The sequence below is a fragment of the Aquarana catesbeiana genome, linkage group LG03 (assembly GCF_042186555.1).
Source record: "Aquarana catesbeiana isolate 2022-GZ linkage group LG03, ASM4218655v1, whole genome shotgun sequence".
In the NCBI taxonomy this organism is placed as follows: Eukaryota; Metazoa; Chordata; class Amphibia; order Anura; family Ranidae; genus Aquarana; species Aquarana catesbeiana.
Window position 1 is genome coordinate 623,590,394 of NC_133326.1, and position 17,209 is coordinate 623,607,602.

Below are 17,209 nucleotides of genomic sequence, written 5' to 3' on the forward strand. Positions count from 1 at the left end.
ATATGAAAATGGTGTTCAAACCACAGATGTGAGGTATTGCCGCGATCGGTAAAGAGAGAGCAATAATTCTAGCCCTAGACCTCCTCTAACTTAAAACATGCAACCTGTAGAATTTTTAAAACGTCGCCTATGGAGATTTTTAAGTGTAAAAGTTTGTCGCCATTCCACAAGCGGGCGCAATTTTGAAGCGTGACATGTTGGGTATCACTTTACTCGGCATAACATTATCTTTCACAATATAAAAAAAAAAAAAAAAATGGGCTAACTTTACTGTTGTCTTATTTTTTTTTAATTAAAAAAAGTGTACCATTTTTTCCAAACAAAAGTGCGCTTGTAAGACCACTGTGCAAATACGGTGTGATAGAAAGTATTGCAACGACCGCCATTTTATTCTCTAGGGTGTTAGAAAAAAAAAAGTATGTTTGGGTGTTCTAATAATTTTCTAGCAAAAAAAAAATGTTTTTAATTTGTAAACACCACATCTCAAGAAGAGGCTCTGTCCTTAAGTGGTTAAAGAGGTTGCAAAGGCAAAAGGTTTATCCTAATGCAATCTATGCATTAAAGTCACACTAAAGCTTCGTTTTTTTTTTTTTAATTAACAAACATGTCATACTTGCCTCCACTGTGCAGCTCGTTTTGCAGTTTGGCCCTGAACATCCTCTTCTGGGGTCCCTCTGCGGCTCTCCCCGCATTAGATAACCCCTTGGGAGAAGGGGGTTACCTTGCGGGTGCGCTCCTGAGTCATTAATTCGGCGTCCATAGAAGCCGAATGAATGACTCGGCCCCACCCCCTGGGTCATTGGATATGATTGACAGCAGTGGAAGCCAATGGCTGCGCTGCTATCAAGCCATCCGATCAGGACCCAAGACACCGGTTTTTGCTGGTGTGCTCGTCCCCGGGACAGGATAGAGAGGATACAGGTAAGAAAAAGGGGGCCCAGGGGGGCTGCAGCATTACAGGAGGTTTTTCACCTCAATGCATAGAATGCATTGAGGTGAAAAACCTCAAAGGTTTACACCCCCTAACACTTACCTGAGGTCCCGCTCTGTTCACGAGTGTCTCAGTCATCCGAGACTTTCCATCCTGATTGGCTAGGACACTACCAAAGTCAGCTAGCCAATCAGGGGAGAGATGGGGCAGGGCCAGGTCGGGGCTTCATGTCTGAAGGGACACAGAGCTGTGACTTGGCTCGGGTGCCCCCATAGCAAGCTGCTTGCTGTGGGGGCACTCAACAGGAGGGAGGGGCCAGGAGCACAGAAGAGGGACCTGAGAAGAGGAGGATCAGGACAGCTCTGTGCAAATCCACTGCAACATGTTTGTTATTTTTATATTAAAAAATATATGAGACTTTACAATCACTTTAACACCCCTTGACTACCCATCCACAAGTTAACATGGCCAGCGACCAAGTTAGTACACACGGTCGTGAATGCGGTGTGGCAGTACCACTGGCAAACAACCTATTCGAATGAGGCCATGCAAGGCGAATTTTCAAATGGTTGTATGGAGTACTAAAGTGTAAAAAAGTGTGGAAAATCAGCTAAACACATACATTAGAAATGCAGTACAACCCAATTAAAGCTGCTACACTGCAACTGAGCACCACAAACTAAAAAAAAAAGCCATTTAATTCATTTTTAACCACTTGCCTACTGGGCACTTTTACTTCCTGCCTGCCCAGGCCAATTTTCAGGTTTCAGCGCTGTCACACTTTAAATGACATCATGCAACATTGTACCTAAACTAAAAATGGTATCTTTTTTTCCACACAAATAGAGCTTTCTTTTGGTGGAATTTAATCATCACTGGGTTTTTTTTTTTTTTTTAGTTTTTAGCTAAACAGAAAAAAAAAAAAATTACAGAAAATTTGAGAAAAAAAATAAAAAAAATTTGCAAACAGGTAATTTTTCTCCTTCACCGATAGGCTGCACTGACAGGCATTGATGAGGTGGCACTGGTGGGCACTGATTGGCAGCACTGGTGGGACGACACCAATAATCAGTGCTCCGATTATCAGTGCCGATATCCCTTTAAAGCGGAGCTCCATCCAAACGGGGAAGTTCCACTTTAAGGACTCGTCCCCCTTCTTCTTAAAGAATTGGCACTTTTGAGGAGCGGGTACCCGATTTTGACAGATACTCGCTCCGAATTCTATTATGACCATCTAGGCGGTGGGAAACGGAAGTTCTTCTCCCTCCCCCGCAGTCTTTTGTGACACTGAAAGGTCCCAGAAGACTGCATCGACCACTCAAGATGCACAGCGCTACTCGTGCATGCGCAGTGGGCACCCGGCTGTGAAGCCACAAGCTGTCACAGCCGCGTACCCATAGTAAAGATGCCAGCGCCGAGGAACGAAGATAGCGGGTGAAACCGACTGGGGCGAGCACATCGCTGGATCGTGGGTCAGGTGAGAGGCTACAGTTTTACAGTTTTTGTAGCTGCTGGCTTTTATCTCTTTTCACAGGAGACTGGAACTTCGTTTAACAGAAGCTGGTTATCAGCTCTCTTCATCTCTCCTCACACTGTCAGCATGAAGAAAGAAAAGCTGATACCTGGCTGTGTTTACATTCTGTGATCAGCTGATCACGTGGTAAGGGACCGCTGCGATTGGCCATTTACCCCGATCTGTGATCAGCTGATCACATGGTAAGGGACCGCTGCGATTGGCCATTTACCCCGATCTGTGACCAGCTGAGTTCTTCGGACTCAACGATTACAAAGTGCACCGCAGGAGGCACGATCACAGGAGGACATCAATAGACGTCCTCCCGGCAAAGTAAGCCTGCACTGTAGCCATCATTCAGCTATAGTGCGGGCAGCAAGAAGTTAATATTCAAAGCAAACGCCCCCATCCATGACTCCATGCTTTATTTTGCTGAGAAATCACTTTGAAAAACACCCCCTATAGCATTTCTGCCCGTGGCCATCTTGAGTAAGGGCGGATGATTCATGAAGCAATTACTTCCTGGAATCCATCTGCCCTTAGCTCATGCATGCAGGCGGAGTGCCTAGGCAAAAATAAATAAATATATAAAAAACTCAGGCAGTAACTGAAGAAATGTAAAAAAAATAAAAATAAAAAAAAAATAAAAAACACAAATATAATATACCTGCTTATCTATTTACTAATGCTAGAAGAATAAGAATTACAAATAGTCAATGTTGGGCAGGCCTCACCACTTATATCTTCCATTTGTGCCTCAGAATCGTGAAGACATAAGTGGTTCAGACTGCACGATATTGCCTGGATGTTCTTTTGCCATTTTCCGTGAACAAACGACCCTTATGTCTTAGACGCTCTTATTCTTTTCACAAATTAAGGTCTCGTATGTCCTGTCTTATCCATGTTCTGTTGCAGTATTACATTGTTGCTGCTCTCATCTTGCTTTTGCAGTGCAATCCTTGTACAAAGTGTACTGATATTTTATGTGTACACTTCATTTCTGTACTGCCTTTTTTCTCGTTATACTGAAAAACTTTAATAAATACCCAGTAAAAGAAAAAAAAAAAAAAAAAAAAAAAAGTCCCTGCACTACTTTTGTGATTTTAAAAGCCGCAGATCAGTTCAATTTGTACCTCCAATATCATTTCACAGAAGTCAATGAAAGTTGCAATTAAATCGCAAAAAAAATTCAGTTTTATCATCGGAGCATTTGCACCAGTATAAGTACTCATGCAAATGCTTAGTATCGGCACCAATATCGGTATAATGTTCAATGTTATGCCTAATGCCTAGTACAGGGGATAAGTAAATCGGATGAAAAATACCGCATTCAGCGCGATTGTACGATAACTGATCGAGAGCCAGTCAACAATTCATGCAAAATTATCCGAAGGGACAAACGTAACTTTTCAGCCGCTAGTGGAGCGCTTTCAACCCCCACTAGCAGCCGAAGAAAGAGTTAAAAGACTCCGCGTTGCGGCGCTTCGGCAGAGCTGCCCATTCATTTTAATGGGCAGGGCATTTTGGGAGCGCTGTATATATACCCAAACCGCCCCAAAGATGCTGCTTGCAAGGACTTTTCAGAACGTCCCACAAGCACACCACTCCAGTGTGAAAAGTCACATTGAAATTAATGGGAGGCGGCATTCAGGCGCTGGAGGCTATTTCTAGCGCTAAAACACCTGAAAACCGCCTCAGTGTGAAAGCAGCCTTGCTATTCGTTTGACAGACTAGAATGCCAAAAAAACCCACAATCATTCGTCCGATATTCTCATCACATGTACCAGGCTTAAAGTAGAACTATAGGCAAAACTTTTTTTTTTTCATTTTGGATAAAGCAAGGGAGGCTTACCCGTCAGATTTTTTTTTTTTTCCCCGTCCATGTGTCCCATTGCAGAGATTTCCCTTCACTTCCTGTCCCATAGCCAAACAGGAAGTGAGGAAATCCCTGCAAATTAAGGGAATTCCTTGAGGAACCCGGGTTACCAGAACTAGTGTCCCCATCGGATGAATTCCTCTCTAATACTTTTCTGGGGATAACCCAAAATTTGGGATTTTTTTCTTTTACTTTTAATAATGGTAAATCTCTTTAACAGGGGGGCAGAGACAGTGATAAAAACTGACAGGTGTTCTAATCCCTCTCCACTCCATCCAAAACTAAAAAAAAAAAAAATATAGTTTTGCCTTTAGTTATACTTTAACAATTCATATGAAATTTTTCGTCCCTTGCATGCGTGGCAGTGTTGAAAGGGGAATAAAGATCTCCTAAGATAAAACAAGCACAGTCACTTTGAGCTTTACCATTCCGCTACATTACATAAAGTCCCACTAGGGTGACTTCATTTTAGTCAGCAGACATCGTTGATTATATTTTAAGGTACATACATGACGGTGCGCAAATTACGTAAACATTCTCTTGGGAAAATATTAAAAGCAAATACATTTTTCCCCATTTTTTTTTTTTTTTTTTTTTTTTTTATTTGTTCCAAATAAAATCTAAGGAAATAAAAATACATGTAGCCAAATCTGCTGCCAAATCTGTCTGAAAAGACGAATTATCATACGAATGGGTGTAATAAAATACTCCCATCTATACTGGATCTTCATCCCAGGAGCTGGAACTGCAGCTTGTTTGACGTGTAATGATGTCCGCAGAAAGGCCTATGGCATTTAAAAGCTTATGCATGTAAACTCTTGGTACTACCGAGAACATTCATTTATTCCAGCCACTATAGAATGAATTTATGCGCATGCTTGCTTTTATGTACATAAGTGTATAAATGATGCAGTACACTCTGCTACTAAAAGAATTTTTGTGGGCACCATGGAATGTTGATTTTCTAAGACAGGGGTGTCAAATACAAATTCATCGGGGGCCGCATCAGCAATATGGTTGTCCTTAAGGGGCCGATTGTATATCGAAGACTATGTATCTACTCTAGCATACTAAATAATTGCCTCAGCATTTAATTATAACGAGTTTTTAATTTAAGTAGTAATTAGCGCTGGGTTCAGGGGCTGCGCTACGGACAGAGCGCTGGGTTCAGGGGCCGCGCTACGGACAGAGCGCTGGGTTCAGCGGCCGCGCTACGGACAGAGCGCTGGGTTCAGCGGCCGCGCTACGGACAGAGCGCTGGGTTCAGCGGCCGCGCTACGGACAGAGCGCTGGGTTCAGCGGCCGCGCTACGGACAGAGCGCTGGGTTCAGCGGCCGCGCTACGGACAGAGCGCTGGGTTCAGCGGCCGCGCTACGGACAGAGCGCTGGGTTCAGGGGCAGATTCGGCGGGACAGATTCGGCCCCGACATGTGTTTGACATCTGTGGTCTAAGATGTCATAAGAACTGAAGAAGTGGCTTGGAAAACCTGTGAAACATCTTCCACATTAAAGAATATTTTCAGTTGAATGTGACCACCTACTATTACATATAGAAGGATCCACTTTTCGGAAATCACCCATCTTTGAGCTCTCAGAAAGTCTAGAACAGTGGTGATCAACTTTACTGATAAGGGGGGCCCCCTCAAGGGTGGTCCTTGACATCACCAAAAGGGACACACGTAAAATTAAGTTATTAGAGATGCACTGAAATTTTGGCGGCCAAAACATATTGCCCAAAATGGTGTTATTATTTTGCCGCTAAAATAAAAAGCGGCCAATAATGGCACCGAAAACGCATGCAATTTTGTCACGACCTTACTATGCTTATGTTTTTTTTGTGGGTCATGCGACTCAAAAAGCACATCAAAAAGGGTGTACTGTGTAAGTTCACCTTACAGATTTTTCTGTAAAGGTGAAGTTACACTTTAAATTCATGATATTAATTTAAAAAGTTGACTATAATACAATTCTATATAAAATAATTTATAAAACTGTCTTTCGGCCAAGTGCATTCTGCATTTCCTGTTTCAGCACCAAAATTTCTATTCGGTGCACTTCTAGTTATTATTCAGTCTTTGAGACAGCAGAGACACCAGGAGATGGTCAGAGACTGCGGACGTGGCACAGGAGATGGTCAGAGACTGCGGACGTGGCACAGGAGATGGTCAGAGACTGCGGACGTGGCACAGGAGATGGTCAGAGACTGCGGACGTGGCACAGGAGATGGTCAGAGACTGCGGACGTGGCACAGGAGATGGTCAGAGACTGTACATGCTGCTAGAGGTTGAACACGATATAGGCTTGTTGAGAGACTGACGTGATTACAGAGTTACAGATTGGAGACATTACATCCAACTGTTAGAGATCACAGCTATAACAGGGCAATAGGGAAACAGATCAGTGTCTGCAGGGGCCCTGAGGACCACACAAAAAGTGCCAAAGGGCCACATTCGGCCCCTAGGCTTCAGATTGGGCCCCAGAGGTTTAGAACAATCACATGGTTGTCATACTGAAACAGAATACAGCGCCAAGAACTCAAACCACAAAAACATCCGTGCTGAGGAAGTCATAAAATGATACGTAACCAGATCAAAGACTGAACATATTACTAACACTGCAGTGTAATCCATGGCTGCTCTGAAAGGTGACCTGTCACCTGCACAATACAACAATATGTCTGGAGATTCTCCGCCGCTCATCCCACATCTCCCATTCACACCAATTCTTTGACTTGCAAAACAGTCCATAGAATCTCCTGGCTTGTTAAACACAGGCGAGCGGCCAAAAATAAATAAAAACTAAAAACGTTTGTCATAAAAATGTGAGAGGGCGACATAAACCGAGGAAAAGATTCTAACTGCCGGGATGTACAATCTGACGCGGGGAGCGCCAATCCAGAGGAAGCGCTGCAGAAAGAACGTTATTAGTTTGGGGGAGATTTACTATAACTGGAGCACACAGAATCTGGTGCGGCTGCACATGGTAGCCAATCCGCTTCTAACTTCAGCTTCTTCAATTTAGCTTTGACAATGAAACCTGGAAGCTGATTGGTTACTATGCACAGCTGTGCCACATTCTGTGTACACCAGTCTCCCCCTATGTAATAGAACTAAAAACAAAACGTTTTTTGGTTAAGGCCGGGTTCACACTGCTGTCTGCAGATCGTATGGCGGAATTCGCATCGCATTCGGACCAAAATTGTGCAGGAACTTTTTTTTGGTCACACCAGAATCGGATAACATTGTGTGTTCAAACCCATGCGATCCGATTCCTGTCCGAACTGACAGTTCGCACTGCGATATGCGAACTGATCTGGGAGTGTCATTAACTTTATATGGACAGCCGCAGCGGTTCACATAGGGCAGTGTGAAATACCTGCGAGTTGTATGCGATTCGGGAACCAGTACTGGATTTGCACGGGGTTCTCCCATCGCAGCAGTGCGAACCGAGCCTTAAACACGGCCGTTACTGGGAGAAGCCCCCTTGTAAGACCTCCTCTCTATTTCAGTTCCGGTGACAACTCAACTTTTTTGATCTGTCCTCATTCTGAAGGGAATTGTGGCAGCCAATTAGCTTCCAGCTTTCCTGTTCAAAGCTGGACTGAAAAAGCCAAAAGAAAATCTGATTGGTTACAGCTGCTCTAGATTTGATAAATCCCCCCCCCCCTGTATTCTGGTGACAATGGTCCTCGGCACAAATCAAAAGAGTGCTTCTCTCTACCAGAAGCTGACCGTACAATCTCCGATAGATCTACCGTACAAGGGCCTGCCTGATTGGATGCTTTAGTTAGGTCCACATATTTTATAGATATGGTAAATCTAATGGTGGCCACACATGCTTCAATAAATGATCAGTTTATTTTCCGATCGATCTCTTTTTGAAAGGACTAATGGATCTATAGTGGACAACCCATTCGATCGATATTCCACACGTAAGTGGAGTCTGATCAACAGCTAAGATACAAATTGTAACTTACCATAGCAAGCTATCAATCGCATCTTTGTTTCCACCATGTAATCTGAATCCGATTGATCAGAACACGATCATATTACATAGTAGGTGAGGTCAAAAAAAGACACAAGTCCAACCTATGTGTGATTATATGTCAGTATTACATTGTATATCCCTGTATGTTGTGGTCATTCAGGTGCTTATCTAATAGTTTCTTGAAGCTATATTAAAGCAGAACTTGAGTCATTTTTTCATCATTCCATCTATTGAATCTTCTGCCCTTGTTGTCTTAACTTTGGATAGTAAAACATTTTTTTCCTGCTAGTAAATACCTTATACAACCCGCTTCCTGTTTCTTGTCTGGTAATAAGCCTAGGGTTATGACATCATACACAGCTCTCTCACACACTCATGAGAGTTTGCCAGGAAGGGAGGGGGGATGAGTCATAAGAGGGTCAATGAGAGCTGCAGGTGTGTCTGTGTAAATCCAGGAAGTGAACAGGCAGCAGCTTCAGCTGCCCACATTTAAAATGGTTGCAGCCAGACTCGATGGAGGGAGATTTCTGCAGCATATTTGGCAAGTACAGAATCACCGTATATATAAAATAATATGCAGAGTGGTTGGAGGGAAAACTTCAAAATGGCAAAGGTGTTTTTATTACAGATTATGTGAGCAGAATGCAGTTCCTCTAACTAACTAACCTCCGGAAGATTTACCCCCCTTCATGACCAGGCTATTTTTTGCGATACGGTACTGTGTTACTTTAACAGACAATTGCAAGGTTGTGCGACACTGTGCACAAATACAAACTTATGTCCCTTTGTTGGTGCTTTCTTTTGGTGGTATTTGATCACCTCTGTGGTTTATTTTTTGTACAAAAAAAAAAAAAAGACAAATAATATTTCTTTTTTTACTCTAATTTCTTCATCAATTTAGGCCAATATGTATTCTGCTACAAAAAAAAAAAAAAAAAAAAAATACCAATGAGCGTATATTGATTGGTTTGCTCAAAAGTTATAGCGTCTACAAACTATGGGATATTTTTATTTAATTTAGAGGTGCACCGAATGGAAATTTTGGTGCCGAAACCCAAAATTTAGGATGCACTTGCCCGAAAATGACAATATTTAAAAAATATTTATATATAAATTGTATTACATTCGACTTTATTAATACCAATTTAAATGAATTTATTGTCAGCCATTATTGGCACCTTTAGCACAAGAAAAAGGTATCATTTTAAATTCTATGTATGTCTTCGTAGTGGTCCCTGGCGCTTCCGTCGTGATGTTAAAAATCCAGATTGGTGCATCTTTGGTCAGAAAAAAAAACAAAAAACAAACAAACAAACAAAAAGCACAAAAATGTACCTCCCAGTTTAAATGCATTGAAAACGCAGCAAGAACACATCATTAACGCACCCGTGTTACATTTTCGATGCTTTTTTTTAGTCACATGACCTATGAAAAACACACCATAAGCAGAGCAATTCTAGTAAAATCGGCCCAAAATCATTATAAAAACGTGCTTCATTTTCAGTTTTATTATTGGCACCTTTTCTCTTATCGACATTCTGCCGCTAACACCATTTTCGGACTAAATGTTTTGGCGGCCGAAATTTCAGTGCATCTCTAACTTATTTATTTTACTAGCAATGGCGGCGATCATTGGTTTAGAGTGGAACTGCGATATTGCGGTGGACATTATGACATTACCTGACACTTTTTGGGGACCAGTGACACTAATACAGTGATGAGTGCTACAAAATGCACCGTCACTGTACTAATGACACTGGCTGGGAAGGAGTCAAAGGGTTAAATGTGTGCCTAGCCAGTGACTGTGTACTGTGCGAGGTGATTTTACTAAAAGAAGGCATGGATCCCTGTTCCTGCTTTGCAGAGACACAGGATCAATGCCTTCCCTACTGACAGAACGACGATCTTCCTTGTTTACATAGGCAGACCTCCGTTCTCCCTCTGCACCAAAGGATCGGTGGATGCCGGCGGACATCGAGTCCCTGGTACCCGCTGTGTATAACCAGAGCGGGACCCCTACCCGAAAGTGAAGGGTCACGTACTAGGTACACGATCCTGTGCAGCAGTGCCACCGTATATGCAAGTTATACAGTCGGCACGTGGTTAAAGTGGAAGTAAATCCTCCTATCGTCTTCAGCCAAGAAAGCTACCATTTTGGCCTCTGATCTTCAACTGCCACGTGTGCTGCACATGTGATCAGTTATGACGCCACCCATTTGATGGTATGACAGTTTGGTGGAGAGCACAACCAATGTGACAGTTACATTCCCGGCACTAACAGGGAATGTAACTTTTTTTTTTTTTTTTTTTTTTTTTAAACATACGTTGATGCGTTTAGTTCCACTTTAATATTTTGAATAGAAGGGAAGGGTTAGACTATATTCAAAGGCTAAACCTTTTTTTTTTAGTTTTGGATAGAGTGGTGATGGATTAGAACACCTGTCAGTTTTTATTGCTGTCTGTTCTCCCATTAGCGGGATTCACTCTCTCCATTTGTTCCATTTCCCTTATCATTGAAAGTGAAAGAATATTCTTGTTCTGGTGACTACTCAGAATCAGGGATTGAGGGGAAATTTTCCAATAGGGACACTAGTTCTGGTGACAACCGTGGATTCCCTCACTTTGGAGAAATTTCTCCTCACTTCCTGTTGGGTTTGGGACAGGAAGTGAAGGGAAATCTCCCCAATGGTACACAGATGGCAAAAAAAAAAATTAAACAAATTAACTGACTGGGGGGCTACCCTCAGTGGCCCTCCTCAGCACGTCATCTCCAGCTTCCACCCAACCTCACACTGTCCCTGCTGGCCTGACCCAGAGTATTTAAGAGGGGCCTACTCCCTGCCAGCCCATTTGTCGGGGGGCCTCCGCAACACTCCAGGCAATGCCCACCCTCCCTCCCATTCTTCTGGAAACTTCTCCAAGGTTCCAGAGGTGCTGCCTGGTGAGTCATCCAGTCTCCCTGAGCCATTCACTCTGACCCAGATTCAAACACAGGCTTGGCTGCCAGCCAAGCCTAAAATTACCTACACTAAACAAAAAAACTATGTACACTATCTAGCACTCTACAATAGAGGGTGCTACAGAGATAATTCTAAAGCATGGGTGCCCAACCCCTGGCCCGCGGCGCCCTCCGATGTGGCCCGCCATGTCTTGCTCTGAGATGGCGGGTCAGCAAGCCCAGATCGCGGGTTCCCGACCCGCCATCTCCGAGCATCAGCGCGAAGAACTGAGCCACTGCTAGAGGAAGTAGAGCCAATGCTTCCTGTATAGCGCCGGCACCTTCACAGGCAGAGCGATACCAAATGTACTCCGCCTGTGACAGGAAGCATCGGCTCTGCTCTCTACAGCAGCCGCATGCTTCTGTCTTCTGTCACACTAATACACAGGAACCCGCAATCTCAGACACCAGTACCAGAGCCACCGGTACCAGAGCCACCGGTACCAGTACCCAACAGCAGTACCCGCCCTGGAGGACAGCCAGCAGCAGCCACCAGTTATAACCACCTGGGGGACAGCAGCAACCAGCTGCAGGAATCCTGAGGAAGAAGTGAAGATCGAGGTCAGTTGAGATGCAGGTAAACCGCAGCCTTAGGCCCCTTTTACACGATCGGTCCAATTGGGTCTGCCTGTCTTTCAGGCGGACCCAATCGGACCCTCCGTTCACCTCTATAGAGTGGCAGATGTAAACAGACTTGTTTCTGCTTACACCCACCTATCTGTAATCCGATCTGCTTAAAAAAAACAAACAGAAGGGGATCTATCCCCTTCTGTCTGGGCAGATCAGAGGGCCCTTAGGGTAGAGCGGGTTGCATCTGCGTCTGCCCTACATATGCAGAGTGGACACAGAGCTGCCGCCCGCCTGCTACGCTCATTGTGACCTGTTACCAAGTCGCTAAAGTGGCCCTCGCTCCTCAAAAGGTTGGGCACCCCTGCTCTAAAGTGCAGTCTCTCCTAGTATAACCCTCCCCTACTCTATCCAATATAAAAAAATAAAAAAAAAGTTTTGCCTATAGTTCTATTTAAAAGGATAAGTTCTCATAGAAAAGCAAACACCCTCTCCACTAGAGATGCACAGAAATTTTGGCAGCCAAAAATGGTGTTTCCGGCATTTTGCCGATAAAGAAAAAGGTGCCAATAATGGCACCGAAAATGCACGCAGGTTTGCCACGATGATACTATTGCTTATGGTGTGTTTTTCATAGGTCATGTGACTCAAAAACCACATCAAAAACGTAACGCATGCGTTTTCAAACGAGGTAGTGCATTTTTTTTTAACTGACCAAAAATGCAGCAAGCAAGATTTTTTACACCACAATGGGAGCGCAAGGGATCATTTTTCTTGAGCTTCTCTTGCGCTAAAGTGACAATAATGGCCGACAAACTCATTTAAATTCATGATATTAATTAAAAAGTCCAATATAATACTATTTACAGCAGGAAGGTACAGCAAGACCGGGCAGAGTAGAGGTGCATGTATGTATGAATATAAATAAATATATATATATATATATATATATATATATATATATATATATATATATATATATATATATATATACATATATATACATACACACACACACACCTCTACTCTCGCCTGTCTTGCTGCACCTACCTGCTGTAAATGGTCACACTCTTGGCCACACTAGGCATTTTATTGGACCAGACCAAGTAGCATCATAATACTCATAACAGTTAACAGTCATTGGTCAGCACACTGACCAACCAGAACCTCCCCTTTCTTCAGGGACCCATAGTAGAAGAAAGAAGGCTCAGAAGAGATTCTCATTGGTTAGCACAGTAATGTGGCCTCGATGACCAGTGTTACGATGCTACCCGGCCTCCAGGACTGTGTAGTGTTCCAGTGTCTGGCCCATATACACCGGCTGGTGTGGGTGGTGGAGATGGTACTTACAGCAGATAAGTGCAGTGGGTACCGAGGAGGGGTTGGGAGTTGGCATACCTTTTCAAAAGAAATAAAGTGTTAACTCCCAACATTCTCTCCCCGGTGCCCGCTGAACTTACCTGCTGTACCATCTCCATCACCCACACCAGCAGGTGTAATGGTCCAGACACTGGAACACTCCACTACACAGTCCTGGAGGGAGAGTATTGCAGTGGGGAGAGGCTTTCAGCCATTAGTTCACATTTTCATTCTGTGAAAAGTTGAGTTTACACTTTAAATACAAATTCATAAAAAAGGCAAACACCCTACATCCTCGCCGGTCCCCGCTGTACTTACCTCCATTAGGAGATGAGTGGTCAGTGCCCACACAACTGGTGTAGTGGTCCGGGATTTGAAATTCACGCTCTTCTCCTCCTCAAATCTTTCCGTGGGGCTTCCAGGATGGAACAGTGCGATTCTGATTGGTTAAAGTGGCTGCATTCCAGCACCTGTCCATCAGAATTGCTCTGATCCATCCTGGAAGCCCTACTGAAAGATGGGGGAAGAGCAGCAGGAATTTCAAATCCTGGACCACCAGACCAGCTGTGTGGGCACTGATATTTCCAAAAGTATTGGGACACCTGCCTTTACACGCACATGAACTTTAATGGCGTCTTAGTCTGTAGGGTTCAAAATTGAGTTGGCCCACCCCTTGCAGATATAACAGCTTCAACTCTTCTGGGAAGGCTGTCCACAAGGTTTAGGAGTGTGTCTATGGGAATGTTTGACCATTCTTCCAGAAACACATTTGTGAGGTCAGGCACTGATGTTGGATGAGAAGGCCTGGCTCACAGTCTCCGCTCTAATTCATCCCAAAGGTGTTCTATCAGGTTGAGGTCAGGACTCTGTGCAGGCTAAGAAGTTCCTTCACCCCAAACTCGCTCACCCACGTCTTTATGGACCTTGCTTTGTGCACTCCATCCTCTGGAAAGCCACCCTGCTGCCTCCGGAATACCCATTCTTCCATTGTTTTTGATTTTTTTTTCTTCCCCCCCAGTACAATTTAGAGCATAACGTGCAGCAATCACCAACCAAGCATTTGCCCCACGGCATGAATCCACTGACTTGACCAGCCAAGTTTGACCACCAGCACCACCTGACAACTCCCCAAGGTGTGCGCCAATCTTCACGTGACCAGCCCCCCCCTGCCCTGGCTGTATTCTAGGCAGTAGGTGGGCAGTTGAGGTGGGAGGGTAATAATAAAACTGCCGCTCAACCACTTGCATGTACCGCCACCCCTGTGAACCCTAAAAGGAGTTGTCATTCCCGGAGATCCCCTTTAACTATTACAGAGATAATAAAACATACATACATATATATATATATATATATATATATATATATATATATATATATATATATATATATATATTTTTTTTTTTTTTTTACTAATAAAGACAAAAAAAAAAAAGATATAAAAGAACAAAATCAAATTGCTATAAAAGTGTGGCATGGCGGTGGCGTGGACGGCGAGCAGTCCTTACCTTCTCTGGCTTTTAGTAGGACGGTGTTGGCGACGATATTCTCCAGCTCCATGGTCTCCGGGGCTCATTCACAACGCCGGCTTCACCGATACTCCACCCCAAACTTGGGGGGAGGGGGGGTCACCCCAAATCCGGATCAATGGGGGGATCTCATCAATGGAGGAGATGAAGAATAGAGAAAAGTCCCGGCTTGGATCTATAGATGAAGGGGGGAGGGGGGGGGGGCACAGTGTTGGGGGCTCAGCACTGACAATAAATCCTCATCATAAATGGGGGGAGGGGGCCGGGATTAGAAGTTATTGGGGGGAGGGGAGCCCCATGTCCCGGCGGAGCTCTCACGGATAAGGACAGAAGGTTTCGGGTTCTTCTCCTCGGACTGGGGACACCCCACGCCTGCCGATCCCCGGGGCAGAGGCAGCAGGAAGTAACATGGACCTAGAGGCTGGCGGAGACTGAGCGGCCCAGGGCGGGGCGGGGCCTGCACTTTGACGTCACGGTCGGGGCCGCGCAGGGGGTGCCGGGAGTTGTAGTGTGCAGGGGGGGCGGGGATGAGGGTTTCCCGGGGCAACGCCTTTGATTGGGTGTTAGTCTGACCAATCTATTCTCTGCAGGCTGACAGGAGCGCTCAGGAGGTGTCAGGTCCCTGGCTGTCATAGTGATCCGATGTGTGGACCATGCTGGCTTCTGTGTGCTACCTCCACAAATCAGAGACTGACATTCCCAGCAATAGAAAGCCTGCAAGTCTCTGCATATTACACAGCCAGGCAACTAGCATGCTCAGAAATAGGTCAGCAGTAGTAATAGCCCCATGCAATTCTCTGCATCTGTGATTCTTTTAGAAAACATTGCAGCCAGACACAGCCAGGTGACCGGCATGCTCGGGTGGTCACCAATCGCAGCCCTCATAATTCTCTACATGTACGTTTTCTGCAGAAAATTTTGAAGCCAGGCGATCAGCATTCTCAGAAGGTCACCAATTCTCTGCATATGTTTCCTTTTCCATAGACAGCCAGGCGACTTGCATTCTCAGGAGGTCACCAGTAGCAGCCCTTGCAATAATCTGAATAATTTTCCATAGACAGCCAGGTGACTAGCATTCTCAGAAGGAGGTATTCCTGTCAATCATACCCCCCCCCCCCCCCCAAAAAAAAAGAGAATGTGAAACAGCCAAGCAATTATTTTATTTATTTTATTAAGGTATTTATATAGCGCCATCAATTTACGCAGAGCTTTACATATACATTGTACATTCACAATTATCAACAGATATTTCCTTCAGATAATATAGAAAGCAGAGACAGCCGTGTCTTACAAGCATGCCATGAATATAATATAACACCTATACGGGCCGAATTATGAATTTGGATTAATATTCTAACACCAGGTGACTAGCATTCTCAGAAGGAGGCCTTCCTGTCAATCATACCACCACCTGAGAAGGTGAGACAGCCAAGCAACTAGCATTTTTTTGGCTGTCAGCAGTTGCAGCCCCTGCAATTATCTGCATTTGTTTCCTTCGGATAATATAGAAAGCAGAGACAGCCAGGCAACTAGCATTCTCAGGAGGTCATATGGGGGGGAAAAAAAGGGAGGGAACTTGGTGGGACTTTATAAGAAACGTATGTGAATACATCTCCATCCCCGATTCAGTAGAAAGAAAGGTGGGACTTTATATGAGGTATGTGCGGCAAGGGAAACGCAGTCAGTATATAAAACATATTATATATTATTATTATTATTATACAGGATTTATATAGCGCCAACAGTTTACGCAGTGCTTTACAACATTAGGGCAGACAATACAAGTACAATACAATTCAATACAGGAGGAATCAGAGGGCCCTGCTCGTTAGAGCTTACAATCTAGGAGGGAGGGTCAAGTGATACAAAAAGGTAATAGCTGTGGGGGGATGAGCTAATGGAGAAAATAGTGCAGTTGTTAGATGGAGGCAGGATAGGCTTCTCTGATGAGGAAAGTTTTCAGGGATCGCCTAAAAGTGGATAAAGTTGGAGACAGTCTGACAGATTGGGGTAGGGAATTCCAGAGGATGGGCGAGGCTCGGGAGAAGTCCTGGAGGCGGATGTGGGAGGAGGTGATGAGGGAGCTAGAGAGCAGGAGATCTTGGGAGGAACGGAGATGGCGATTAGGTTGGTATTTTGAGACTAGGTTAGTGATGTAGCTGGGGGCAGAGTTGTGGATGGCTTTGTAACTTATTGTTAGTATTTTGAATTTAATTCATTGGGCGAGTGGTAGCCAATGGAGGGATTGGCAGAGAGGGGTAGCAGACACTGAGCGGTTTGTAAGGTGGATGAGTCTAGCAGCAGCATTCATGATGGACTGAAGGGGGGATAGTCTGTTTAAAGATAAGCCAATGAGGAGGGAGTTGCAGTAGTCAAGGCGAGAGATAACCAGGGAGTGAATCAGGAGCTTTGTTATATATAACATATATATATATATATATATATACATACA

The 17,209-nt window shown here is 44.3% G+C and overlaps 1 protein-coding gene across 1 annotated transcript in view; it reads right to left on the reverse strand.

Annotated features, from left to right (window-relative positions):
* Positions 1–15,211, reverse strand: part of LOC141133169 (G protein-coupled receptor kinase 5-like) — a 125,329-nt gene extending 110,118 nt beyond the window's left edge. Inside the window, exon 1 of the mRNA XM_073622362.1 lies at positions 14,737–15,211. Coding sequence (XP_073478463.1) covers positions 14,737–14,788 — 52 coding nt within the window. The 5' untranslated portion in view covers positions 14,789–15,211. The remainder of the gene's footprint in view (positions 1–14,736) is intronic.
* Between the last annotated feature and the right edge of the window lie 1,998 nt (positions 15,212–17,209).